Source organism: Thamnophis sirtalis, unplaced genomic scaffold (assembly GCF_051295495.1).
Source record: "Thamnophis sirtalis isolate CommonGarterSnake01/CBP01778 unplaced genomic scaffold, rThaSir2_p1.2 scaffold_6, whole genome shotgun sequence".
In the NCBI taxonomy this organism is placed as follows: Eukaryota; Metazoa; Chordata; class Lepidosauria; order Squamata; family Natricidae; genus Thamnophis; species Thamnophis sirtalis.
In genome coordinates this window covers 71,295,486-71,322,419 of record NW_028261386.1, presented here as the reverse complement: position 1 = coordinate 71,322,419, position 26,934 = coordinate 71,295,486, and the positions used below count along the sequence as shown (strand labels likewise).

Below are 26,934 nucleotides of genomic sequence, written 5' to 3'. Positions count from 1 at the left end.
CAGATTCATGATATTTGGTCCAATAAAAATGTCATTGTAAATTTAATTATGTTATCTGTTATTCTCAGCTTCCCCACCTTAAAATGTTTCCATCAACTTGCAGGCATGGGCCAATGCTTGACTTCTTTTAAGCCATTGGCTAGTGATTTCTAACCGCTGGCATCTAACTCAGTCGAATCTAACTTGCCAAAAGTGCACTCTTGCCTGCACACATTTTTATCAAGAAAAACCAAATCTTCTCTAATTCAGCATGGATTGAATTGAATACATTCAAGAGCCAGAAAATGTTGAGTATCAAATCGAAACAAACAAATAAAATGGACAGGTGGGTGAACTGATAGGATTGTATGAAGTCTACATTTTCCCTGAAGTCTACTGTTTCCCTGAAAATAAGATCCTGTCTTATTTTCTTTTGGGACCCAAAATAAGCCATAGGGCTTATTTTTGGGGAAACACGATTTTAGATTGATCAGCCTTGCGGCACATACACAGGGGGACTGATGGTATCCAGCAGCAGTTGCAACCCACCTGTGCCTCGGTCTCTGATCAAACTTGAATAAAGCAATTGAGAAGTAATATTGATCCTGGCCAGTGTAAGGGGTGGTGTAAAACTAAAGATTTAGTGAAACTTCCTAAATCACTTAAAATTAATCACTCTACTTTGGCACAATCTCACAGTGTTGTGAAGAACAGTTATGTATGGTTCCTTGAGGTCATTGAAGAAAGACAAGGTATCTATCTAACAAATTGGGAAATGTATTTATATTAATTTCTCCTTTTGCCACTTCTACTCTGATTCGAGTGGAATGTAAGGCAATATAACCAAGTAAGCCATTATCCATTTGCAAATTTGGTTCTGACATATTGTATTTAAGTCAATATTTGTGTTTCTAATAATTCTAAAGTCTTTTTATAGCAAGCCATTCATCAGAAATCTTCTTTGGGTTTCCAAAAGATGTGTTTATATTGCTCATATGCAGAAAGCAATAAGCTAAGTTATTAATTTTGCTGGAAAGTTATAACTTTGAAGGCTACATGTTAACCAAATGAAGAATGACACTTTTACCCTTTTTATTTTAAAATTTTAAAAGAGAGAGAGAGAGAGAGAGAGAGAGAGAGAGAGAGAGAGAGAGAGAGAGAGAGAGAGAGAGAGAGGGAAGGAAAGTAAAGGAAAAGGAAGGAAGGAAGGAAAGAAGGAAAGAAGGAAGAAGAAAGAAAGAAAGAAAGAAAGAAAGAAAGAAAGAAAGAAAGAAAGAAAGAAAGAAAGAAAGATTCTTTGAATATTTGATGATAAAACCCTCTGAAAAAAAATAGATCTTGATCCCTTAACAAAAACCAATTGAAAAAAAGGCAACTTGTGGTATATTAACAGCTGTTGAAAGCACCTGTTCTTTATCCTCATCATTACACTTCCTGTAACATTTCTGGAAAAGGCTGAGAAAATCTTTGTGTCTTGCAGAAGCAGTGGCTTCTTTATAATGGCATTTCCATGGTAATTGATTGGCATATTTCAGCTGTGAAAGATATTTTTTTAATGCTCAAAGAAAACCTTTCTTGCAACAAAACAGTAAAAGTCCAATTGTCCCTGCGTGGTATTAACACCATTTTATGCTGTAGCTTCCATGCAGAAGTGGCTGGGAAATCTGTCAATGAGTTTAATGGTTTCATATGTACCAGCAGCCTTTTAGCTCAGCCCTGATAACTTAATTCACAGTTTGGAAAACTTTTAGCCCTCCAGTGGTTTCTGGACTCCAAATTCCAGTATCTTTTATCTTTAATCATGCTAGGAAGGTCTCTGGGAATTGGAGTTCAGCAACATTTGAATTACATATTTCCCTGTCTAAGATTAGTTTGAGTGTTTTCCCACCTCAAGTGAAGAACAATTGCTGTTAGGGATGTTTAGTGAGATGATGTCATTGGGTAAGTGAAGTAGCCAAATAAAGCTGTCATTAAGCCAAACAGTCCCCCATAGGTTCCTAACACAGTTTTGTGTTCTAAGCTATAATTAACTGTTTGAATTTACACTCATAATAAGCAAGACAGACCATTCCAGACACAATATTGTCATTCCATTTTCCTATCTGAAAAGCAGTCAAAGATAAATCATTGATGGTCAGAACAGAACTGCGTTTCTGGGAATTGAGTGCTGCAGCTCAACTATTAGTGAGCAAAGTCCTTAATGGGGATCTCCTTTAAACTGTTATATTATTACATTGATTATCCTCCTCTCATATGGCTCTTCCAGGTGATTGACACTTTTCAGAAAGTTATGATGGTAGCCACAACTAATAGCCTTAAACTAAAAGATTAATGGATCTATAGCAGGGGTGTCAAACTGGCGGCCTATAGGCTGGATGCATCACATACAGGTCACGCTCACCCCAGCGAAGGGAAAAAGGTCACTTGACGGCAACATGATGCTGTGAGTTTGACACCTGTGATCTATAGCATCCGTAGATTCTGGGGTGCAAACAATCCAGATGATCTTTGGATGGCAGCATATATTCCTGATTTTTCCACCCAGGTCTGGTGGCCATAATTTTAAAGATTTATAACTCTGTAGAATACAGGAAATCTAATTATGAACTTGTGATGAGTTTCTTGGACGATACAAGATTAGACGGACCTGAAATAATTATTTATTAGGTACGCTCAATTCTTGGGCGGTGTGGTGGCTCAGTGGTTAAGACACTAGTTTGTTGGCTGGAAAGCTGATTAATTGGGTTCAAGTGCTGAGTGTTGCGCATTGGGGTGAGCGCTATTTTTTGCCCCATGCCAACCTAGCAGATTGAAAGCATGTAAATTCAAGCAGGTAAATAGGTACCACTTCAGTGAGAAGATAACAGGTCTCCATGACCTCATGCTGACCACATAACTGTAAAAATGTCTTCAGGTACACTGGTTCAATGGCCTTACAATGAAGATGAGCATGACCCTCTGTAGTTGGTAATGGCTAGTGAAATAAACACCTCAGGGACTCCTCCCCTTCCTACCTCTGAATTTTAAGAACATGGGATGTAAGCAGAAAATTGACTTCTAGGCGTGAAAATATGTCCCACATGTGTAAACCCAAATGGATAGCCATAGTTCCATTTTTGTCACAAAGCTTTTAGAATGGTCAGATTTTTTTAAGTCAGGAGCTGAGAGCTCCCTTTCCACTGTATAGTTTTATTTTTAGATGTTATCAAGAGGCAAGATGTCGTATTTGAAGAGTGCAGATTAAAAAAGAGAGAGGCTAAGCTAAACTAAACAAAAGAATTCCTTTTGTTTAGCTCTAACAGCATTTTTAAAAATCTAAATACTTCACAGGTCACTTCTATAAAGTAAATGGAAAGCATTTTTTTCTATCAGTTTGAATTATAAACTTTTTAGTTAAATACTAAATGTATGTCAAAAATACAAGTGCATTTTGTTACGGTAAGTAAACCATTGGGGTTTTTTCCACACACTTATCAAAACAGATCTATTCATTTGAACTTTGTGAAAACATGTTGTTACAAAATTATGCCACAAGACAAATGCAAGTGGACAACAATCCTTCAACAGCAAATTTGAACAAAGCGCGGTATTGTCTTTCTCAAGAGGAAATGTCAAAAGAACTCTTGCATTTGATAGATAGACAACCTAGATAAACCTGCCCAACCTCTGGATGCTCCCAGCTGCTGTTCAAATAGATAACACTTCCTGGAATTAATTCAGAGCCAACCTGGGCAGCATTACACAAATAGCCTGTCAGTATCTAAGATTGTATTGCTTTCCCTTTCGTTAAAACTAGAAAGCAAGAAAGCAGGATGAAGTGTAAAACAACATTGTCAGATTAAATGGACCAAATCTAACACTAAAGGAGACAGGGAGGAACCCACTTAAGTCAATGGACTTGAGCAAGATTCATCCTGGATTAGATTGTAAGCATTTCTTAAAGCATCTCTTGTGGCTGAAATAGTGATGGAAGAAGCATTAATGATTATCCTCAGAAGGAAGCCTGAGTTGGTGACCTATGGGTACTTGAGAGTTTTAGTTGCATATCAGTTGGTATAATTTTGGTCTTTTTGCCAATATAATTTAGGGGATGTTATGTGCAAACTGCAATAATCTATTCAATTACACAATGCTTTAAACAATCCTTGAGTCACTGCCATTGGCTTGGAAATTGCATTTGGATTTTCTCCTCTTTTCTATGATACTGTTATGATAACAGATCATAAATAAATGAGCTAAGAAGATGAAAGGAAAGTATTTATTTCCAGAGCTTTGACGTTAGCTGGTTTTTAACCATGTTATTGTTATTAATTGTGCATTAATATTTTTTAGCCTGGCTATTCTTGCTTTTGATGTTGAGTCTCTTAATCATTGTGTAAAGTGAAGGTCATATTTTCAGCTATTGTTTCACCCATTGGTTACAGCTACAGGGTAAATATATCCTTTGCTATGACCAAAGGAAACTAAAATTCAATAAAAATTACATGTTGCAGTATCCATTGAGTTATATGTGATTTATGTGTAATGATCCTGGAACTTCGATCAGGAATTAGAAGGCTAAAGTTGTGGCTATCCTATCACAACATGCTGCTGTTCCTACATTGATGAATTGGGCTGATTCTTGGTTGCTTGTGAAATGTGGGCTTTCTGGATAAATGTATACTACACAGGTTGTCCTCATTTAGTGACTGTTTCATACAGCAATTGTTTACAATTACAACAATGATGAAAAAGCAACTTTGCTGCTCGGTAAAGCAAATGACAGTTGAAGTAAGTTCATAGATGCAGTCAGTTTCATTTAGCAAGTCATTTGTTTCACAACCAACTTACCAGTCCCAGGTGTGGACTGCTTGTATGATGCTGCTTTATACTGAATTGGCCCATTGGGCTATGCAGTTATGTTATTTACTTTGGCAGCAGTTCTGAAAATAATCAGCAGATGTTTTCCCACTTCCACTGAGAACCCAACAGATTTGGAAGATCACTGATTCTATATGGAAGACTTGTTCTCCATATCCACTTTCATTTTGAAAAGAATTTTCCTCTTTTGGCTAGATTAGGACTTATGCTGTGTCACTAACAGAGGTGGTATTCAGCAGGTTCTGACCAGTTCTGGAGAACCAGTAGTGGAAAGTTTGAGTAGTTCAGAGAACGGTAGATACCACCTTTGACTGGCCCCCGCCCCAATCTATTCTCTGCCTCCTGAGTCCCATCTATTCGGGAGGGAACGGGGATTTTGCAATAACCTTCCCCTGGAGTGAGGAGGGTATGGAGATTTTGTAGTATCCTTCCCCTGCCACACCCACCAAGTCATGCCACGCCCACCAAGCTACGTCTATAGAACCGGTAGTAAAATATTTGAATCCCCTCACTGGTCACTAAAATAGCCAACATCAGTCTTTTGAAGTTCTTTTTACTTATTTCTTAATTAAAGAAAAAAAAAGTGGAAGTTTCAATGCTAGTGAGGAAATTTTCTAAGGTATAGATTTTCACATCTATACAAAGTGTGCAAGACACAGTTGAAAATTCCAGAAACTTTATAGAAGGACTAGCAGTGATATGCAATTGCAGTTGTAAAATTCAATTCTTTCTCTGGCCATTTTTTTTGTTACTGATTACAAAATTTGATGTTGCACAGCTTAATTACATTTGTGCAGCTATGACAGTAACAAATTCATCTTTCTCATTTTCCTTCTTTTTTCTAATATTCTTTCTTCCTCTTTTGGTTTCTTTCATGTGAAGATCATTTGGATTGTCTTCATAATCTGTTCATAGTATTCACTCAGTCAAATTCAACTCATTTTGGTACTGCAAGAAATTTGAGGATTCTTTAATCCTTATGTCTGTTCGTTATACTCCTGTTTGGAGAAAAATCATGTGTTGATAGAATTATCGAGAAAACCCTGTGTTTAAAGACATGTGTATTGTACCAAATTATACTAGAATTTAGTAGAAATTAAATTGGAATTTAACATTTTTACAAATGTGGGTTTTTAATTAATAACAGCAAAAATATTTTTGTGCATATTCATTTTTTTCCATTATATGTTTGTTTGGATATAGGTTAATAAAAACTAACTGGCTAAATAAATATATATAAAGAAAGTTCCTTGAAGAAGACAAGATCAGAATTTCTTAGTTTTTTTTCTTTAAAGAAACAAGATTATGCACGCACCATACCAAAAAATGAAGCTACAGGCATCCATTTATGATCCATATTTATTAAAAAATAAATCCTGTTTCACTGCTATGAACGACATTTTGGTAAAGACAGACTTATTAAACACTATCTCTAACCAAAACAGGACTGAAAGAAGCATGATAGTATATAGGATGTTTTAGAAGCATGGCAACAAGAAAGCCTTTTAACTGGGCTGTTAAAACTAGAACTCGGAATCAACACTGAAATATCTGTGATGTGAAAGAAGTGTATATGTGCAAAATGTGATTTGCCCACCATTCTATACAGTGAGCTTGTCATCGCATAGTCTAGTGTTAGGCCTTTCAGAAAGCTTCCAGAAAGTGTCCACTAGTTAGGTATTAGCAAGAAATTAAAAACCATAAATTTTTCCCAATAGGTTAAGTATACTAATTTATTCCTATTCAAGTCTTGTGATTTTCTAATAAACTAGGTACTCAGCAGAGGTGGGCTTCAAAAATTTTACCAAAGGGTTCTCTGCCCAGTTGCTGGGTGGGCATGGCCCAGAGGTGGGTTCCTACCAGTTCGCACCTATTCGGTAGAACCGGTTCGTCAAATCTACCGAACCAGTTAGAAGAGGTTCCACCAGTGGACCCGGAAAGCAGGCCACACCTACAGAAGAGGTTCCAAAAATGTTTGAAACCCACCATTGGCATGGCCGTAGTGAGCATGGCCTATTCAGTTCCTGCACCCCGGGGGGGGGGGATTTTTGCCCTCTCCAGGTTCTATAGGCATTCCTCGAGCTTCCAGGAGGGCAAAAACAGCCCCCTCAGGTTCTGGAGGCCAGAAACAGGCCCATTTCCGCCCTTCCCAAACTTCCTGTAGACCCATTTTTTGCTTTTTCCAAGTCTCCGTGCGCGCCCTGCACTTCCCTGCATCCAAAACAGGCTGCGTCGGGATTCCTGGGAGGGGCAGGGTGGGAGGAGCTGGCCAGGATTGGGATTTGGGGGTTCTCCGAATTGCACAGAATCTTAAAGAGGTTTTCCCGAACCCCTATGGATCCCCAGCAGCCACCCCTGGTACTCAGCGTTTTTGCAGGTAAACCCCCCAAAGCCCAAAGTTTTTTTAAATATTTTCTACAGTGAATAGGATAGCTATATTCCAAGTATGAGCAAGTGTTCACGTTCTACCACCATAAACCTGAAACAGTTCTAATTGAATGCTAGTATAACAGTAATAAAATCATAGAATTTGAAAAGAGCCATAGAGGTCATTTAATCCAACCTTCTGCTCAGTGTTTTACGTGCTTTTTGGGCCATAATCCTCATTTAAATGTGAGAAACTATTCATATTATTTATAAAACTGATCTAACCCAACCCAATGCTGAATCTGTTTGCTCTTTCTCAATGACACAATACTTCTATTATAGGCCTGCACCTTGCTTTGCTTTTCTGTTGATTACTGTCCTATGGAAGAACAAAAGGATAAGGCTTTGATTGTACTACACAGCTGATCTCTCCAGGGCCCCTACTGCTAAGGCCTTTTAAATTGTAAAATTAATTAGTAACAAAACATGGAATTTCAAACAGTAGAGAAAGAATGGCATATTCTGGGGGTGGAGTCAAAAGAGGGATCAGCCTAGAATCTCTACGTAGTCATAATCAACTAAGCCCTACCTCCCTTGAATTCCGTTGATATTTATCTAAGCCCAAGCAGGTGCTGTTAGTTCCTGTGCAGTCATGATTAGCAATATATCAATTTAATTAGACCTTCACATATGGACCTGATCTTTCACGCCTGACACATACACTGCCAACATTGTTTTCCTTGATGTTGCTAATGTACCAATAGCAGCTTCTCAATGGTGAATGTGCAGAAGTGTTTCGCAAAAAAAACCAAGAAAAGCATATGCCTTGGATATCATTAATAATATTTATTTTGGAAAAATATTTTTAAAATGAATTTCTTTATTAACAAAAACAGTAAAAAAAACCTCAAATAACATTTTGCACAATGTTTCATAAATACATTATATACAAAAAAAGTCACATAGACCCGAAGTGCCTTTGTACATATTTACCAAAAAAATTAAATTATCCCCCCCAAAAAATCACAAAATACCCCAGCTTTACAAATATCCTGAAAATAATTTTTACAGATTAAAAAAAATAACACACTTTCTTTTCCCCACCTAATAAAAACACATTTTAGTATAAAAAAGGGACAGTAAAGGCAGTGTCTGTATCTCAAGAATCAACTGGCTCATAGAATCCAAAATACACACTCCAGGCAGTGCACACTTCTTGTGTAGGAATTCAGTCCGTTCATTTAAATACATATAGGGGGAAAAATCAACTGACCATAGTGCAATGATAAATCTTCATAAAAGGCAGTGCAACAGGTATCTTTGAACACAGAGCCTGACCTAGTGTCCGTCATGTATTATTTGCAGTCCCTTTTGCTAACTTCAGTAGAGAACCAGCTCAGTCTGAATTTAGTTTCTCAGCAGCAGTCAGTGAAGGAATCTTTCTCCCTTTTCTTGTTCAGCAGCATTCATTGGGGCATATCACCTTTGAAAATTGTTTCAAAACAACAATTTTGCCATGTCATCTTTTTTTTTTTACACCTGCAAGAATTCAAGAGAGACAGGGTGAAAAAACAATCCAAGGATACCCATTAAGGCATAAAAAGGTAATTGACTTGATCATTAGGAGAATCAAATATCTCCCCTAGGTGAGGCATTTTAAGGAAAGTGGTTTTATTTCCCACCCACCCACATTTCTGCATGGGCAGGGTGACTAATGCATTTTATTGGACTGAACTGGAAGATTGGAATCCACCCACCAATGGCTATTGATGGGATGACAATACCGCATATTATTATGGGGAAGATTTATAATTTCATGGGCCGTAATTTTGAAATTATCCTACTAACTCATCCTACAAAGCAGATAAACCATCATTAGGGCTTCCATTGAACAAACTGAACTGCATCAGAGGAAATGGTGCATTAGTGCAATGGTGATGGGTTTTGAGCCTTGGAGAGAATATATCTACCTCCGTTGCTATGATGCATTCATCTTTCTCTTCTGATATGACATACACTGACTGGTACTTTGTGTCTTTTGAAGTGGAATATACCGATTCTGGCCGTTTCCTTTCAGAAGTTTCACTGCAAAGAGAAAATTTCAGATGAGGTTGGTTTCGCGACAAATTTCAATACACCCTCAACTTTTGGCAAATTAAAAACCTGACCCATTTAACCACACTCCTCTAACACTCCCATACCTTTTGGGCTGTACTGTTTTTTTCTCCTCTGCTTCCAAATCATATGTTTCCCCCTTAGCTTCACATCTCCCATGATCCTCTTTAACAGTGTCCTCATGCTTGAGGTCATGGACTAAATTGTAATCCACTGACGGGTATCTGACTTTGTAGCCATTTTTGTCAGCATTTTCGCTGTGGAAGTCTATTTTCTTGTTTGTATTCTTAATCTGGGTGGCACCAATGACACTTATGGAGATGTCCTTCTCTCGCTGACAGTTGGCCAGGTTGTTCATGGTCTCAACTTCACTCCTACAGGCATCTTGCTGAGGGTGCTGCTTTTGTGTTTTGAGGCGAAAACAGACTACGATGGCAGCGCAGCCCAGCAACAGCATAAGGACCAGGATAATTCCAGCACACACTGCAATCCAAGGAAACTGGGAGCTCTGACGTTCTGTGTACTGCTCGGTGATGTCAACAATGACTGCCCCTTGAGGGGGTTCAGGAAGCAAGAACTGGCAGTTGAGGCCCCCATAACTACGTGCACATTCACAAACGTAACGGTTGTTTCTTTCGTGGCAAGTAGCCCCATTGTGGCAGGGATCATGCTCACATTTGCTGACAGGAGTGCTACAGTTCTTTCCATTGTATCCCGGAGGGCAGGTGCAGGAATAGTCATTGACTCCATCTTGACAGGTCCCTCCATTTAAGCAAGGAAATGAGGCACAATCATCCATGTTGTCATCACAGTGTCTTCCCGTGAAGCCAGCTTGACATTGGCATATGTAGGAATTCATAAGATCCACACACTGAGCTCCTGAAAAGGTTTGGAGAGGGCAATGATAAATAGGAGGAACTAGTCATAGGAACTGACAATGCTATTGATCTATTATATCTACCCAGGATACTGCTTATTTACAACAAGCCTACAAAGAATAAGAAACAGGCACCATTCAAGGAAGGTCATCCAAACAATTTTATGGATTCAAGAAGACCAGGATTTACAAACTCAGTACCTCAGAGTTCATTGCTATAGAGCTTTTTACTGTTGGCATAATATAGTTAATTTTCATAAGAACATAACAGGAATGAATGAATTGATGGCACATTCTTCTAGGCCAGTGTTTCTCAACCTTGGCAACTTGAAGATGTCTGGACTTCAACTCCCAGAATTCCCTGGCTGGGGAATTCTGGGAGTTGAAGTCCAGACATCTTCAAGTTGCCAAGGTTGAGAAACACTGTTCTAGGCAATCATATTACCTGTCATATTACTTGTCAGTCTGGATATTTTTATCACTATTTTAAAGGCAGTCTTCTATTACTCTAATGCAGAGGTGAGGAATTGTGGCCCTTTTATGACTTGTAGCCTTCAACTTCCAGAATTCTTGAGGCAGCCATGCTGGCTTAGGAATTCTGAGAATTGTAGTCCACAAATCATAAAAGGGCCAGAGTTCCACCCCCCTACTCTAATGAATGGGTGTTTCGAGTATTTAAAAATCAGGTCACTTATCTGGCTGCCTTTAAAATGTTGTGGGGGTTTATATTTGATTAGCATAATATTGTCCAAGCAGCTAAGAGCAAAATAAGTGACCAACAGCTTTAAAACAGAATAAAAGCCTTCAGGTTATTTTAAGTACACCACAGAACCAATGTGGCAGCACATATTCTGAGCTGGGCCACCTCAGGCTATTTTTGTACACAACAGAAAAGATGTTTTTTTGATACATGAAATAAACAAATGAAATCTCCCTAAACATTGCAAAAGTAAGATTATTTTTCCCACCCCAATTTCTTGTTTTCTACACCATGCCCCCCCCCCCCCGCCAACTTTAATTAAACTAATTGAAGTGGGGCTTAATGTATTATGGGAACATTAAAAAGAGGCTAATTCAGTCAGTTAACTAATTCCAAGACTACATTTAGCCTAAATGGGATCCACTGCTGAAAATGGATAAAGTACGTCCTATCAACTGCCTTGGTGTGGAACACCAAATCCTAGTCAAGTGCCTTATTTTGCACAACCATCCCATGAAGGGTGGGAGAGCACGGGCCCGTGAAAAAGCTAACCTTTTCCTTATAGAAGGCATCATAAATGTTATCAGCACACAGTATTCCTTCCAAATACTCTGACTGAAGTAGCTTGAGCCTCCCTCTTTGCTGCATCTCTAAGCAAAGAGAAGGGAATGCAGCTTTCTCGATAAGCTTTGGGTTCAGGTCTCAAAGTCTCAAGCACTTCCTAAAGGCAGAGCGTGGGATTCTGTTCTTCCCAGATATGACTATTTCCTAAGAGAACCCCCCCAGCCAACCTGTGGGGAAAGGGCAACTGTCTGTAGAGATTTTCAATCATCCAGGTCACAGTTATTCTAAAGGTGCTTTTTCCAAAGGCAACTGGACTTGTTGTTTTTTTCCTTTGAAAGTATTTTACTTCTCATCCAGGAAGCTTCTTCAGTTCTTGGATGAGAAACGAAACAAAGGTGGGGAGAGAGGAAATCTAATTGCCTTTCGGAAAAATCTCCTTTGGGAAAGACCAAAAGCACCTTGGGAAAAGTCCCAAATATGAACTTTTCACCCATAGATTAAAGTGGAGCATTCAAGAAAATATTGTTACTACCTGCTTTAATTGAAAAGGATAAACTGACTCATCAAGTCAGTATCATTGAGCCTGGTACTTCAAGATCAAGTGACAGTCAGTTTCATCACCAATCAGATGGACTGAGACTGCAACACCTCTAGTAGGCATCATGTGAGGATTGGGTGGCATTAGGCATCATGTTTATAAGGACTGTATTTTTGCTAAAGAGGGGTATACCCTCTTTTTTTCAAGGAGGAAGAAAAAAACCTGACATATAACTCAGTCTTCTTGAATCTGATGTCCTCTCGCTATGTTGAACCTCATTTCCCATAATCCCTCAGCCAGCAGGCTCAATGGTGGCTGAACTGGGGGAATTATAAGAATTGAAATCCAACATGACTAGAGGAAGCTGAGCAAGGTGGATAAAACTTCTGAGAAATGTTATTGCGGAAATGCCATTCATATTAAACGCGCCCTTCTTCTCCGTACGAAATGCCAAAGTAAAATTTCTCCAAACGGGAGGGGAAAATTGAGTTGGTGTCTTTTTGTGTTCTTATCAGTTTCACGGTTTTATAAAAAGCTGCACAACAGCTTCAGAATTGTTTAAAAATCACTGAAGAGTGTCAGGCTTACTCTGAAGACCACGCACTCACAAACTGTCGCTTCTCTCCCACAGAAACCAGTGTGGTTCAGCAAACTTCAGCACTGCTTGGATCCCTCTCTCTTCCTCCATTAAATCAAGGCATCTCATTATAGCATGTCAAGGGAACTGCAGTGAGAAGTTTACTCTCTTCCCTTAGAAGTTAAGTGAACTGCAGCAGGAAGGTCATTCACTTCCCATGGATGTTTAGGGCAAAATGGCCATTAACGTGAATGGGTGATCAAATACAGGTACCGGTTTGGCTTACCATTAGCACAAGGACTGGAGCTGCAATAGTCAATTTTCTTTTCGCAGTTGAATCCAGAGTAACCCACAGGGCAACGACAACTATATCCACCTTCAGGATTGTCTGTACATCGTCCTCCATTGAAGCAAGGCCCATCGGCACACGTCATTGCACCCAGCTCGCAGTTTTTACCATAAAAACCAGGTGGACAGGTACAGGAGTAGCTGTTCTCAAGGTCCTGTTGGAAGAAAGACCCACCCTCTTTAGCAATCTTTACTATGTAACTTAACAATTGGGACAAAACCTTCTTTTCAGGCTAGTTGTAGCAGTAGTGTTAACTTACAGTACAACTTCCCCCGTTCTTGCAAGGGCTGACATCACATTCATTGATTTCAATCTCACAATTGGAACCCGTGTAACCAGGACGGCAAGAACAGGTATAACTTCCTTGGCCCGTGTTGGTACAAGTGGCGGCATTTTTGCAAGGCTTATGGTGTGTACAGTAATTTAGATCTGCAGGAGAAGTTACAGACAAAAAAGGTTACCAGAAGGTTACCTGTGTCTCTGTAAGGACGTTATCTAAGTTTAGTTTGAGAGAGATACGAGCCTAAGAAAACTGGCTGTATAAAAGTTACAAACAATAGAACTTACCCTGGTTACAAAAAAGACCGCCCCAACCTTCCTGACAATTGCACTGCCAAGGTTGTTGACAGGTACCATGAAGACAACCTGGGTATCGGATGCATTCATCACAGTAACGCCCTTGCCAACCAACACGGCACCTGTGAAAACAAATTTTAAATAATTTTAGTACAAGGACTCCTGTCACAAACTGAAAATTATTTAGATTAAAACTAAACAAAAATCAAACTTCTAAGTACTTCGTCCAACATTATTGGTCTTATTAAGCTCAGAAGCTTTTTCGCTACCTGAAATACTTTTTAGATAGGTGAACAAGCTAATCTCTTTGATTTTTGTCGTCCTTATTCCTGAGTTCAAGTTCCTTCTGCTGGTAGCCTTGATTTATTAACCATCACTTTTATAAATCACTCTTCTTCCAAGACTCTAAGGATGCTAATTCCATTTAATCTCCACATTAACTCTGCAAAGACGATTATGCTGACGGAGAAATTGATTTCCCAAGGGCCACATATTTTTATAGTTCATCTGAGAGGCATAGACGTCTCCTTGCTCCAAACCAAAACACACCTATTCTCCTTTTGATTCAGTTATTCCAGTAATCACACCCATAAACCACCATCTAATCATTCCATTAAATTAATTATAATTATTCCATGATTTCAAAAGGCTCGGTACAAGGCACAGTGCATCCATTATATTTTAAAGTTAATGTGCTCCTACTAGACACTAAGCCCCATTCAACTTCTTCCAAATATCCATAAATTCTGGAGTGGTGCTTTGGCTCCCTCTTATTTGACTTACACGGACATTAGGTTAAGAAGTAAAGCAGGCCTGAATATAATCAAATCTGGGATTCCCAAATCAAGTTTGCAGGCAGAAGGATGGAGCAAGAGCAGGAGAAAGAGAGGTCTGGAAACTTACTTGCATTCCCCAGGCTTGTCACAGAATCCATGCTGGTCATCACAGCCTGGCAAGCAAATTGCTGAAAAACACAAAGAAACCAAAATATATCCATAAGCCTTTCGGAGCCTTGTGAGCTTAGGTCAAATTCTTTTTCATGACAGTCGAGTTGGTGACAGCATCTAAATGAATCTTCAGAGCTTCTAAGAGTAGTGGTCGTGCTTTTGTAACAGGGGGCTTTACTTATCACTAGGAATGAACATTCCCTTTAATGCAGTTGCACACAAACAAAAGAGAGCACACAATGACTCCTTTCCGCACAAAATCCTGCACAAAATCCCATCCGCCTTTTCTTCCCAGTAAGGGTCAGAAGTCCTATTTCCCCCCCACATCCTATTCAATACCAGAGCTCCTCCTCTTGGTATCCTCGGCATCCTCAGCAAGTGTAAGAGAGAGGGAGGGAGAGAGGGAGGGAGAGAGGGAGAGAGAGAGCATGCACAGATAAGGATAGACAGCTGGTGTGCAGGGTGCCAGCCGGGACAGCTGCTCCATTGTCTATTCTCTCCCAGCAGCTGCCCCACTGCAACAATACCCCAACTCTTTACAGCCAATCAGAGCCAAGATGTGCTTTCTCATCAGCCTATCCCTACCCAGATCTAATCTATGGCACGCGCATGATTTCTGGGCAAAGGGGAAGGGTTTTTTCTTATTCAAATAATTAAGTCTAAAGTTCTTTCACACACACCCCCAAAGGAAGGAGGGGGAGTGGAGCCTGAAGAACACAGACATAGGAAGGAGGTAAGCAGGCCAGCAGGAGGGAGGATGGGAGCAGGGCGGGGAGGGAAGACTTCTGCTCATTACTTTGCCTGGTTATGGAACTCATTAAGCAGGCACTGTGAGTTTTAACCCCACAAAGCAAGCCAGAGACAATGACAAGCACAGAAGGAGAAACAGAAGATGAAGAAGAACGGGACTGATCATCAGATTGTTAAAGGGGGGGGGGGGGGAGAGAGAGAAGGAATGAATGGGGCAAGTGTGTGGACGAGACAAGCCTGCCAATTTTGGGACAGGCTTTTGGGTTGACATCATTTCCCTCTCCCCAACCTCACCAAGTAAATGCACCATGCATTCTAACAACTTGCTCACAAGGTTCAGAATGTTTTGGAAAGAAAAGGAGGAAGGGTTTTTCTTTTTCTTTCCAAAGGCTGCCAACCATATCTTATTTCTCATCCCCTTCCCTAAATAATGATAATCTAATTAAAGGGGGATCATGCATTGGGGATCATGTCACCTGGGGTTTTTCTTACTAACTTGACCCATAAGAAAATCAGAACCATGGTGGCCCTCCTGCCAAAGACTAGATTTTTGGGCCAGTGCAAAGCAGCTTCTTAAGGCAGCACCCTTACTGGGAAAATCGAATGACTCCACTTGGACAGATCAAATGGAAGCATCCAACTAGGCCAATTCAATTCAGCTGGCTGCTTCCATCCATTGGAAATGGGCCTCCACATTAACAGAGCAGGCCTTTTCAGAGTCTAGACTAAAATGGCCAACTGTTTCGATTCATCACTTTGAAGAGAGATATTTCAATTCAGTGTTTTTGCCAAAGTATTTTGGTCAAAGCTTCATCCAGTTGAAATTCCCCTTCCAATCTCTGCACGACTCCAGTAAGATGTGGGGCCTATGAAGTCGTAAGTGTTTTATTTGTTGTATTTCCTCCAGGAGCTCAAGGCCAACATATTCCTAGACCAGTAATTAAGTAGGTATGCTATACTAATTCTCAATGGGGCCAATCACACTGGCCATGGCTTAACATAATGGCCCGAATTTAGACAGTTACTTGAGGCATACAGTAAAAATTATATATTTCCAGTGAAATTTTTTTTCCTGCTTTGACTTTACCACTAGTTTTAAACACTCTCCCACCAGGCAAAGTATCAAGCAACTTTAAACCCAAGGAACATCCAGAAGGAAAGATACTTGTTTCTCATAAAAGAATGGAAGATTTCATGCTAAATCATAATCTATTTAGGAAAATCTGTGAATTCAAAGGTGAAGGGTTTTTTTTTTAAAGCATAAGGATAGCTCCAAATTGATTAGGGCTGGCTGGACATATCTAAAAATTAATGAAATTATAATAAAGAACTAAACTGGGAGGAGGCGCAAATTCCATTAAGTCCAGATACCAACATTACTTAACTCTGCTAAGAAGCACAAACCTAAAACCTCTTGAGAATAAGAATTAATCATGCAATTTCTTGGACTCTGGCCAGTATTGCCGCTGGCTGTTTTCCATGTTATTTATGATCCACTCTGGCTAGTTAAGTATATGAGTGCTTACTTGTTCAGCTTCCCGGATATTTATATTTACAATTATGTCCCTGTAATGCAGCCAGTGTGTGACTTTGAATGAAGAGGGTCTAGTTCAAGGTTAGGCCACCTGATGCCCTCCAGATGTTTTGAGATGTGACCCTTATAAACTGCAGCTAGCATAGAAGATAGCCAGGAATTCTGGGTAATGTAATCCGGGTTACTTGGAAGTAGATCTGGCTTTAATGGAATATGTTTCTAACTACTTTTCTGCATATCGCTATTGGCATTTAATAAAATTGCCTAGAGAACGAACTGATTTCAGAAAGACTTTTTTTTTCCTTTTAAGAATGGCATGACTGACAACCCACTGAAATTAAGGGTCAAGGGGGATTTCCCCTTTTATAAACATCCGCTGTGAGGCTTTCCCTGTGTCACCTTTTGCCACCCAGGCCTTTCTCAAGCCAGTCTATGTTAGTTTCTTCTTACTAGACTAATTTAGTCTTTTAGAGAAGAGGACAGTCTAGAATAATAGTAAGATGCCAAGTGCAAAAATAGGGGAGGGAGTTAGGTTTTTGTTGTTTTTAGTAACTTTTCCAAATATAAGATTGCAACAATATATTTATTAAGTCACAGATCTACTTGCTAGACAGTAAGGGAAGGAAATGGGTGCGAAAGGGGAGATAAAATGAAGAAAAGGAGAAAATGTTGTCACTTTTTTTCTGTTCTTCTCCCCATCACTACCTTACCCGTATCTTTACTATCCAACACTGAATAATTCTACAGAATCTGAAAGCTTGAACACTGATGTGCTTATTCGATGATCTAATGGTCTAATAAATGCATTCATTGGACTGTTAAATTATGATGGCCATTTCGATGCATGTCAGTTTGTTGGACATATCAATAAATAATAGAGGGAATTAGGTGGATCAGTTTGGCTTACATTACTAATTAATTAATGAACAATACAGCCCTTTGAGGGATTTGTAAGCTTTAATGTCAGGGTTGTCGGAGACATTTTGCCACCTGAGATAAATGACAAAATGGCATTATCTTCCTTTCCCATATAAAGAAGCCAACAAGACGCCTCTATATACTTGGATTTTTGGCATTGATATTTGACTCAGCTTAGTCTACCATTCATGGTCTTCTACCATAGCAGAAAAGAGCAGCTGGGGAGTTTAAGAATTGCAGCAGGGGCTCTGGCCCTCTTGCTCCTCCCTATCCCCACTTGAGGAATCTCTTTATCATGATTATGATGTGGCTAACTTCATTTAATGTCCATTAAATGTAGTTATATTTACTCAAAACAAAGTTATAGTCTTCAAAAAACCTTATTCTATAGCAAATTTGTTTAAATTGTCACTTGAATATGTATGTGAGTTTCTTTACATTGCTTCCTTCACTGAGTAATAAAGAACAGCCAGGCCTCCAAGTAAAATAATTTGACTGTTACTCTGATTCCCTAATGGGCACTATTTTACTGATCAAGACAGAATATGAAATTCTTCACTTTTTGAAAGATGGAATGAGGATTCTAAAACACTATCAACTTTTCCAAGTCTTCTATATCAGCCTTTCCCAGTGTAATACCCTCCAGCTCAGTGGTGTGATTCAAAAAAAATTATTACCGGTTTTGCAGGCATGGCTTGGTGGGCATAGCATGGCTTGGTGGGCGTGGCAGGGGAAGGATACTGTAAAATCTCCATTTCCTCCCCACTTCAGGGGAAGGATACTGTAAAATCTCCATTCCCTCCCCACTCCAGGGGAAGGTTGTTGCAAAATCTCCATTCCCTCCTGATCAGCTGGGACTTGGGAGGCAGAGAATAGATGGGAGCAGGGCCAATCAGAGGTGGTTTTTACTGGTTCTCCGAACTAATCAAAATTTCCGCTTCTCCAGAACTGGTCAGAACCTGCTGAATAACATTTCTGCTCCAGCTTATGGTATTGTGGTTGGGAATTATGGAAGTTGAGGACTAAAACTGCTAGAGGCTACTAGGTTGAAGAAGCTGCTGTACATAATTTGGCTGATGTGCATGAAGGAAATTTTTAACCTAAGATAGGATTCTACATTTTGCCAAGATATTGTTTCACTTGCAATTTCAAAGAATAGAATCATTGATGTTAAGCACTTGCAATTCTCAGATTTTAGTGGGAGAATACAAGTCTCCTAGCAAGAAACATGGGAATTAAAACTGATTAATATTTAATATATCTGTGCATTCAAAATTACGAAGAATTATTTTGGATCTTGAAGCATCTCTCTGCTATTCATTATAGCAGCTTGATTTTTTCAGTATTCTATGAAAATTTGGAAGCAGATGTTTGTTTTAAGGAATCAACTCAATAAAATTAATGCAATTCTTAAAACAATGAGAAGTTTCCTTCAAAGTCAGTCTCTTTCTTCCAAATCACCCTTAAAAACAGTCTTAAGACATAATATTAGCTGGACTGTGATCATAATTTTGAAAATAATAAAATATCTTTACAGGCCTTTATTCTTTTGCCCTTGTAAGTGAAGTCTTCATACATAATTATATGATTAATAATTGATATAATTTTATCATTGCTTTGCATTAATTACCTCATTTCAAGATCAAATGCTATTTGTGTTGTAGTTGATCCTTGCCCTATATCTTAATGAGTAGATTCATAATTTTGTGTGTGTGCGTGTGTGTGTGTGTGCGTGTGTGTGCGAGCACACACACAGTGTGTTTATGTACATAATTTATTTGTACTGATTTACTTCTTAGCATTTGGACATGGAAATGGGCTACACGAACAGACAATCTCCTAAGGGAAACCACCATCATTTTGTCCAATGGCAAAAGGGGATCATTTCCCTTATTACTCACTGAGTAGGGGATGTTTGGATTTATGCAGAGTAACCAGAATCAACAGAAAGAAAATTGAGGTTTTCATCTGTGGATACTCACGGTCTCCACAGTATTGCCCCTTCCAGCCTGGATTGCAGACTTTATCCCCTCGTTCATCACAGGTGAAGTGGCCAAAGGCATCATCCCGAGGGCGACAAAAAACAGAACAGCCTTCTCCATAGTAATGCTCATCACACACAAATCGGTAGGAGTACTTGAGGTCAGTGCGACCACTGGTATGCAGATCACTGGACCATTCTTCCCCAACAGTCAGATGTCTCTGTGTAGCCAGGCGGCTAATGAGACGTTCTGGATTTTCTGAAGAGGGAGGGGTACAGTGGGATAAGGAAATGGAATAGCAACATAGTTCATTAAATAAGAAATGTGATGTACCACTGGAGACCTAGAAGATCATTGGGAAGGGTTGGCTATTTCTAAGTATGTTGCAGAAGACAGATGTTTATGTGAACAGGCCCCAGAATGCTATTGGGCTTGACCTCTAGCCAAGTGGCTGAAGATAATGGAAGACAAGCCCATTGAATAGGGAATTAGAGTAGAAGAAATGTGTAAAAGTTGTCTTCCCAAGCATTGCCTTCCATGTGTGCCAGACTGTTTTCCCATCATGGGAAGGTAACATAGGGGTTAAGGAAGACTCCTGAATGTACCACTTGGGAAAACCATTATTTACCTGTGCTGAGGTCATCAGGAGAGTCAGTGTGCAGAGCTTCAATGATGAGAGAGAAAGTGCCCTGCACAATACAGAGAAGGGAGAAACAATGAATGTGAAGGCCTGCAGTCAGCAGAATAATATAATCACAGGAGACTACAGCCATAGCAGCCAGCATGACTCTCTGATCCCCTAACTCAGGCCTCCCTTTTTTCCCCTCAAGGAAATGGCAGCACTTTTTCAAAACTTGCTTCCTGGCCTGTTTTTTCAGCCTGTTCATACAGGATATGGTATTAAAATGGAGCAGTGAGGGGAAACGGGGATGGGCTGGGAACAGCCATGACTGCCAATCCTCCCCCTTAATGAAGAGGATGGCAGGGGGAGAAGGGAAGGATGCTAGAAGAGTGATGGGCCAAACTGGCAGTAACTTTGGTATTTCACAGTAGGCAGACAAGGGGGATGGGGTTATGTTCAGATATTCTGTCAATCCTGCCTTCAACATTCCCTTCAATGGATCAGCTGTGGCTCCTAGTGATGATCAACTGTCAACTTGCCACTGTCAAATTGCAGTCTGCAAAAATTTTGAATTTCCAGTGGCAGAATTTCAGCATACCATACAATCTAGATCAAGGGTCTCAAACTTGGCCATTTTAAGACTTGTGGACTTGAAGTTCCAGAATTCCTCAGCCAGTTTTGCTGGCTGAGGAATTCTGGGAGTTCAAGTCCATAAGCCACTTTTGCTGGATGAGGAATTCTGGGAGTTGAAGTCCATAAGTCTTAAAGTGGCCAAGTTTGGAGACCCCTGATCTAGAGAAAGATGTTAGAACCGTAGAACAACCCATAGTCCCTGATAGGTAAGAACTACCTCCAAGCCAACAGTAGGGTAACCCTACTCCAGGAAACACCAGGAAAGCAGCCACCCAACTGAAGGTCTTTAGAAAGGATCACTTTTTTGTAGGATGAGGAAAAACTTCTATGTTTGCAAAACAGACACCCATTTTGATTACATCACTGAAGGCAACCCGGTCTACCATCCAGGATTCTGAGATTTCAACTCCCATTAACTATAGCCAGGAAGGCCAATGGCAGCAGACTGCAGGAAATGTAGTCTGAAACATTATACCATTGTTTCTCCAGCTTAGCAACTTTCAAATGTGTAAACTTCAACTCCCAGAATTCCCCAGGCAGCCATGTAGTCCACACATCTTAAAAGTTGCCTCAATGGAAAAATATTGTTCTAGGTGATAACCCATTGCCTGCTCTTTAAACATGCAAACAAGAGGCTTCTAACATTTTAAATGGGTGCAGAGCTGTTCCTTTACACTTCCTTTCCTTTGGCATGAAGAAAAGTATGGGGAAAGAGGGGGGGAAAGGCACAGGAGGTGGCAGAGGCAAATAACATCTGAACCCATGCAATGTTTTTGTAAAAGCCTCTCATGGAAGCTCCTTCTGTATGACTTGACTTGAAATAAATTGGATCCCTTGGTTCTGGACCCAGACTCTGCCCATTTAAGTGAATTCAAGAGTACCATACAGTGTTCCAGCTTTTGGAAAGACTAAAAATAATCCATCCTCTCTAGATTTTCTGGATCATGCATTTTCCATTGTGAACATCCATTTCCTAATCTAGATAGAATGGCATTCCAAGATCATTTCCTCACTAGTAAATTATAGCTCTGTGTCTCTGTGTCTGTCTATGTATGTAAAATGTATATAGTATATATTATAGTGGTCCCAGAGGTGTTTTTTCAAGAGGCAACTGGACTTTCATGTTTGTCTTTGAAGACATTTCGCTTCTCATCCAAGAAGCTTCTTCAGCTCTGACTGGGTGGTGGGGAATGGAAGGATTTATATTCCTTGCAGACAGCTGGTTATTTGCATTCTTTTAGAAAGAATGCAAAGAAAAAAAATGTAAAGAAAAACAAGGAAGTCCAGTTGCCTCTTGAAAAAGCACCTTGGGACAACCATGACCTGGATGACTGAGAATCTCCATAGACATGTTATAAGCAGTGTTATCCCAATACAGATGTGCCAAAGTAATGGTTAGACTTTTTACCACTGGCAAGAAAACACCAACTCCCTAATTAAAAGATGGCTCTCATCTATATCGGTGATCAAATAAACAGAGTGACGCTGTCATTTCCAAATAATTGACAGGTTCTTCCACTGCATTCAAAATGCTACCTGATTACACATTTTTAAAGTCCATTTGATGTAGACTTACATCCAGTTTACCCTCTTGCATGCAAGCCTCCCCCCTCCCTCAGTCCCAGGCCTCTCCCTCAGAGGCTCGGGCGGTCTTACCGGCCAAGTGAAGCCGAAGGGGAACCGGATGGGGTTGCTGAAAGACGGTTCGCTGCCGCTGCTGGCGGCGCTGTCGGGGACGCTGAACGAGTTGGCTCCAAGAACCGGCGTGACGGCACTGCCGTAGGTACAAGGCGGCTCTGGGGACACGCTAGCTTGGTAGTGCTTAAGGCACACGCGGAAGAAAGTTTTGCAGTCGCACTGTTGCAAGCCAGCCGAAGCGCCGGGATTGGCGGAGCCCAAGCCCTCTCGGCAGCAGTTGCGGTTGCCCAGAAGTCCCTTCTTATTGACAAACTCCTGCAGCTTCAGCTCGAAGACGCCGGAGGTCCAAACCTGCGGAGAAGGGCCGGGGGAGGGGGGGGTAATGACATACGATTAGAGGGGCTTGGAGCAGCGAGGGTTGTTCAGAGGCAACGCCGCACTCGGATCGGGAATCGCCTCGAAGGGGCGGGGCAAATGGATCATTGAAAGTTCTGCCGCCGCAAGCGGACAGCGGCGCTCGTCCGAGGCGTCGCCACCACCACCATCCGCGTCGCCGCGCGTAATGGGCAACCTCCCGCCGAGCCGAGCGCGGGGGCCGAATTGACCACGGCGCAGCGCCGGGTGAACGCTCACCCGGCACCTCGAGACGCTCCGACGGTGGGAGGCGGGGGGGGTGGGGGGGGAAGAAACGCGCGGAGGAGAGAGAGAGAGCACGTGTCCCGAGTATTTCAGACCCGGGAATCCTAAGGAAGCGCTCGAGCCGCGCTTTTCCCTAACCGCGAAAGCTTCTAGTGGGAACGCGGTACTCGGCTCTCCAAAATTTCTGGAGGGAGGAGGACAGGCGCAGGTTGCCGACGCTTCTCCTCACGCGTTACCCACCCCGACCATTGCCAGACCGCCAATTAACTCCCAGAGAGTAGTCGCCAACTTTTGGGGATGGTGGAATGCTAGAACCCCATCTGCACGCACTCTCCGCCCCCCTTTCCGCATCCCCTCACCGCCCCGAGGGCTTACCTGACAGGGAAGCTGAAGCAAGCAAAAGACGACTAAAGCCAGCATGGACCGTCCACCCATTTTGGCAGCGGGGGGAAGGGGAAGGAAGTGGTCTGGGCTTCTTCCCTTCTTGTCCCCGGTTTTCCTTTCCAAAGGAAGAAACGGCAAACCAAGACGAGCTTCTGTCAAGTCGAGGGTTCCGGACGTTTCTCCGCTCCGAGCCTGGCCGGAGGGGGATTAGAATGATGATTTATTTGTTTGGAGTCTCTTTCTTTCTCCCCCTGCGACCCCCCTCGTCGATGCGTTTCAGATACGCCCTTTAGTTGACTGACAGATCTTGTTTAAAGATGAATTAGGCGCAAGGAAAAAAGGACTACCCTCCTCTTGGCTTCCCCCTTCCAGATACAGTTCTTGGCGCTTTGGTTTCTCTTGCTCCAACCAAAGCAAAGGAGAGAAAAAGCCACTTAATTCCCAGGGACGAAGAAAAGACTTCCCAAAGCAGATTAAAATAATCAACGATCTGGAAATCCCTCAGGGGACGAGAAGATAATTCCCGGTGGCTTCAGGCAAAGAGTGGCGGGTTTTTTGTTTTGGCGTGCATGTGTTTTTAGTTTTGCGGAGAGGGGTTGGCGATTACGCACAAGCAGCCGTTTTCAAATCCCAAGCTTTGCTGGTCGCCACTTTCTGGTAATGAATTCCGATCGATGTGTTGCTTTTTAAAAAACAAAAGAAATCCAAGCCTTCCCCCCCCCGCGCGCAAAAAAAACCCCAAGGCAAAATGTTATTGCTTCGTGGATTTCCAAAGTCGATGGCTTGGCGGTGCCCGCGTTAATGTCTGCTCTCCGCTTTAGTCATGGGTGAGCTTTGCTTTCGCCTTGAAACTGCCTGCTGGATTGGGGTAAAAGTATTCCCTTTTTTTTCCCTTTTTCTTTCTTTTTCGGTTTTTTTTCTTTTTTTTTAGTTTTTTGCTCGCTGGCTTGCTCTGTAGCGCTAAGGATCTGCCTGCGTTCGGGCGCCTGCCTGCCTTATATCTCGCCGGCCGCCTGCATGGCTAATGAGATGCAAATGAGCAGCCCCCCAATCTGGCTAGAGCGGTCACAAAGGAACCACTTTTCCAAGCCTCCCTCTCAATGGATCACCAAATGGTCAGTGAGCTGTAAAATGGGCAACCCTCGTCTTCCCCTCCCCTCCAGCTCCCACCAAAATCTGAAAGGGGAGGGGGCGCTGATTTACATGCCTGCAAATTTGGTAACCGCAAAAACCGTCAGCCACACGCACACCCTTGCTCTCCTTTCCCAATAGCCTCGCTCGCGTTTTTTCTTCTCTGAATAGGAAAAAGGCAGGAAACCTTTCAAGCATCGAAAAACGCTGCGTTTTTGGAAACGTCTTAAAAACGTGTATATGTGTTAGCGTGCGCGCACCGAGCTTTTTTTGCTCGCTTCTTTGCTTAAGCGCAGCCTGCAGGGATGCGTAAATCCACTCACTGCCCTCCAGCCTTTCCGACGTCGGATTACAATTCCCATCACCTTGACCCAAAGCGATGGGAACTGTAGTGCAACGCATCTATCTAGCACAGTAGAGTCTCTTCCGCTGGGAATCAGCATCTCTTGAAGTCTCTTTTGTATTTCATAACGTCTTGGGAGAAACGGGCCAAGGGAAGGAAAAGAGAATTCGGGAGACGTGGACGCAGTCAGATTCCCAAAGTGTCTTGGACAGTCTTGGTTTTTCAAAGGCGGTTAAACCCTCGGTTGCTTGCGCTATGGAGTTTTGGGAATCCTAGAGCCAGAGACAGGGGCGATGAGTTGGATGGGAAGGTTCCAAAAAGTCCCTGCGCGCTTTCCCCGGGATCCTTACGCGCAATAAACCCCGAAGACTTTCAGTTGCAAACAATCCGGAAAAGACACTTGCCTTGTGTTAAGTTCCAAGAGGGGGAGAAGAGGGAGGGAGGGACGGACGAGGGAAGATTGGCTGGGTAAACAGTCTTGCTTTTTAAAGACCCCAAAAGAACTTCTTTCAGTCCCTCGCTCCACTCCATCTCCTCTTCCCCCCCCTTTCTTTTTCCCTTTCCCCTGAATTCTTGGCGAACTTGCAACGAGCGAGGCCCCAACTTCGTTTCTTCTCCCCTTCTCTCCCTCTGCCTTGAGCTGTCTCTTTCTGCCTCCCCCCCTTTTTTTTCTGAGCGTACTTTTTGTGTTGTGTGCGTGTGTGTGTTTAACGTGAGCGGTGTGGGTCGTTCGCGTGGCTGTCATTAAGGCAGTTTGTTATTATGGGAGGCCTGCATCAGTTGGCGCTTTGTGCCCTCAGCTGTATGGTAATGTGGACAAGCACCTGCTCTGCACAATGCAACCGAGAGAAAGAGCTCCCCTCAGCGCACGCTACTGACTCTACAACAATGTGCGCCCATTTTAAAAAGAAATCCCTTTCCACGGCCTTCCTTCCCCTCCCTACCTTATCCGAAACGAGGGGGGGGGAAACCTTGTGTCAACGGCGTTTTTTCTCCCTGTCCCTCCCTTTCCTTTTAACGCATTTATCAACACGGAAGCTTTTATATTGGTTAAAATGCACGCATATAAGAGAAACGCTCTGCTATCAGAGTAAAATTTAGTAAGTCTGCCTTCCTGGAAGCAAGAACTTAGAATTAAGCAACAGCAACGCCAGGAAATTGCCCTTGATAGGTAAATTAAGATGGGCCTCGTTGCAAAACCCCTCCACAAACAGGCAGTTTTAATGTAGCCTATCTATCTGCGCAAACGTCATTTGAAATGCTAGAGATTCCGGGGCAGCTTAGAATGGTGAAAGAGGTTTGTATGTAAGGCCCGCTGGAAATCTTTATGGCCACATTATGGGATTTGAACGGCCTTTCCAATGATAAAATGCGACTTTCATTGAAGCAGATGGCTTGATCACAAATTGCCTTACAATGTGCGTGTTGGGCGTGCGGAGGGGGGGAAGGGGAGTGAGGAGTGCAAGAGGGAGAAAAAACAATCTAAACCACTTCATCAAATCCAATTGCTGTTGAAGGTCAATTAAAAGAAAATCACTAATTGGATATGCATTGGAGAAGACAAGTCTACTTTTCCTGGTGGCATACGAGAAATTTAACGTTGAATCTAATAGCTGGGTTTACCCAGCATGGTATGCCAAGAAATAGTTTGGTTTTTGATTATGTACATTTAGCCAATTAAGGTGGTAGTTCTTGGAGGGAGAAGACTGTTGTTAAACAAACCTTAGTTTAATACAAGCTGTCAAAAGCATGGGGTAGGGAATGCAGTTTCTACAAAATGTTGGCTTTTCCTGATCAAATATCTTAATTTTTGGTTTTTTGAATATGAAAGGTAATGATAGTTTATAAGCAGAGGCAACATTCCAGCCATGTGACTTGGTCTCTGATAGGTCTGAATGGATTTTTGCCTCT

At 41.6% G+C, this 26,934-nt stretch overlaps 1 protein-coding gene across 1 annotated transcript; it reads right to left on the bottom strand.

Moving 5' to 3' along the window:
• Window positions 1–8,032: 8,032 nt before the first annotated feature.
• DLL1 (delta like canonical Notch ligand 1) lies at window positions 8,033–24,731 on the bottom strand. The gene is made up of 11 exons (XM_014053064.2): window positions 23,541–24,731; window positions 22,545–22,877; window positions 20,262–20,322; window positions 19,634–19,891; window positions 14,406–14,466; window positions 13,494–13,624; window positions 13,186–13,355; window positions 12,864–13,080; window positions 9,408–10,200; window positions 9,177–9,291; window positions 8,033–8,745 (listed from the first exon to the last, which is right to left on the bottom strand). Exons 1-11 carry the CDS (start codon window positions 23,598–23,600, stop codon window positions 8,740–8,742), a joined length of 2,205 nt encoding a protein of 734 aa, XP_013908539.2. The 5' UTR covers window positions 23,601–24,731; the 3' UTR covers window positions 8,033–8,739.
• Between the last annotated feature and the right edge of the window lie 2,203 nt (window positions 24,732–26,934).

Coding starts and splice junctions, on each gene's coding strand:
- DLL1 (XM_014053064.2), bottom strand. CDS start 23,600: ATGGGTGGACGGTCCATGCTGGCTTTAGTCGTCTTTTGCTTGCTTCAG. Junction 22,878..23,540: donor TGCTTCAGCTTCCCTGTCAG/GTAAGCCCTCGG, acceptor CCTTCTCCGCAG/GTTTGGACCTCCGGCGTCTT. Junction 20,323..22,544: donor CCTTCGGCTTCACTTGGCCG/GTAAGACCGCCC, acceptor TGTATTGTGCAG/GGCACTTTCTCTCTCATCAT.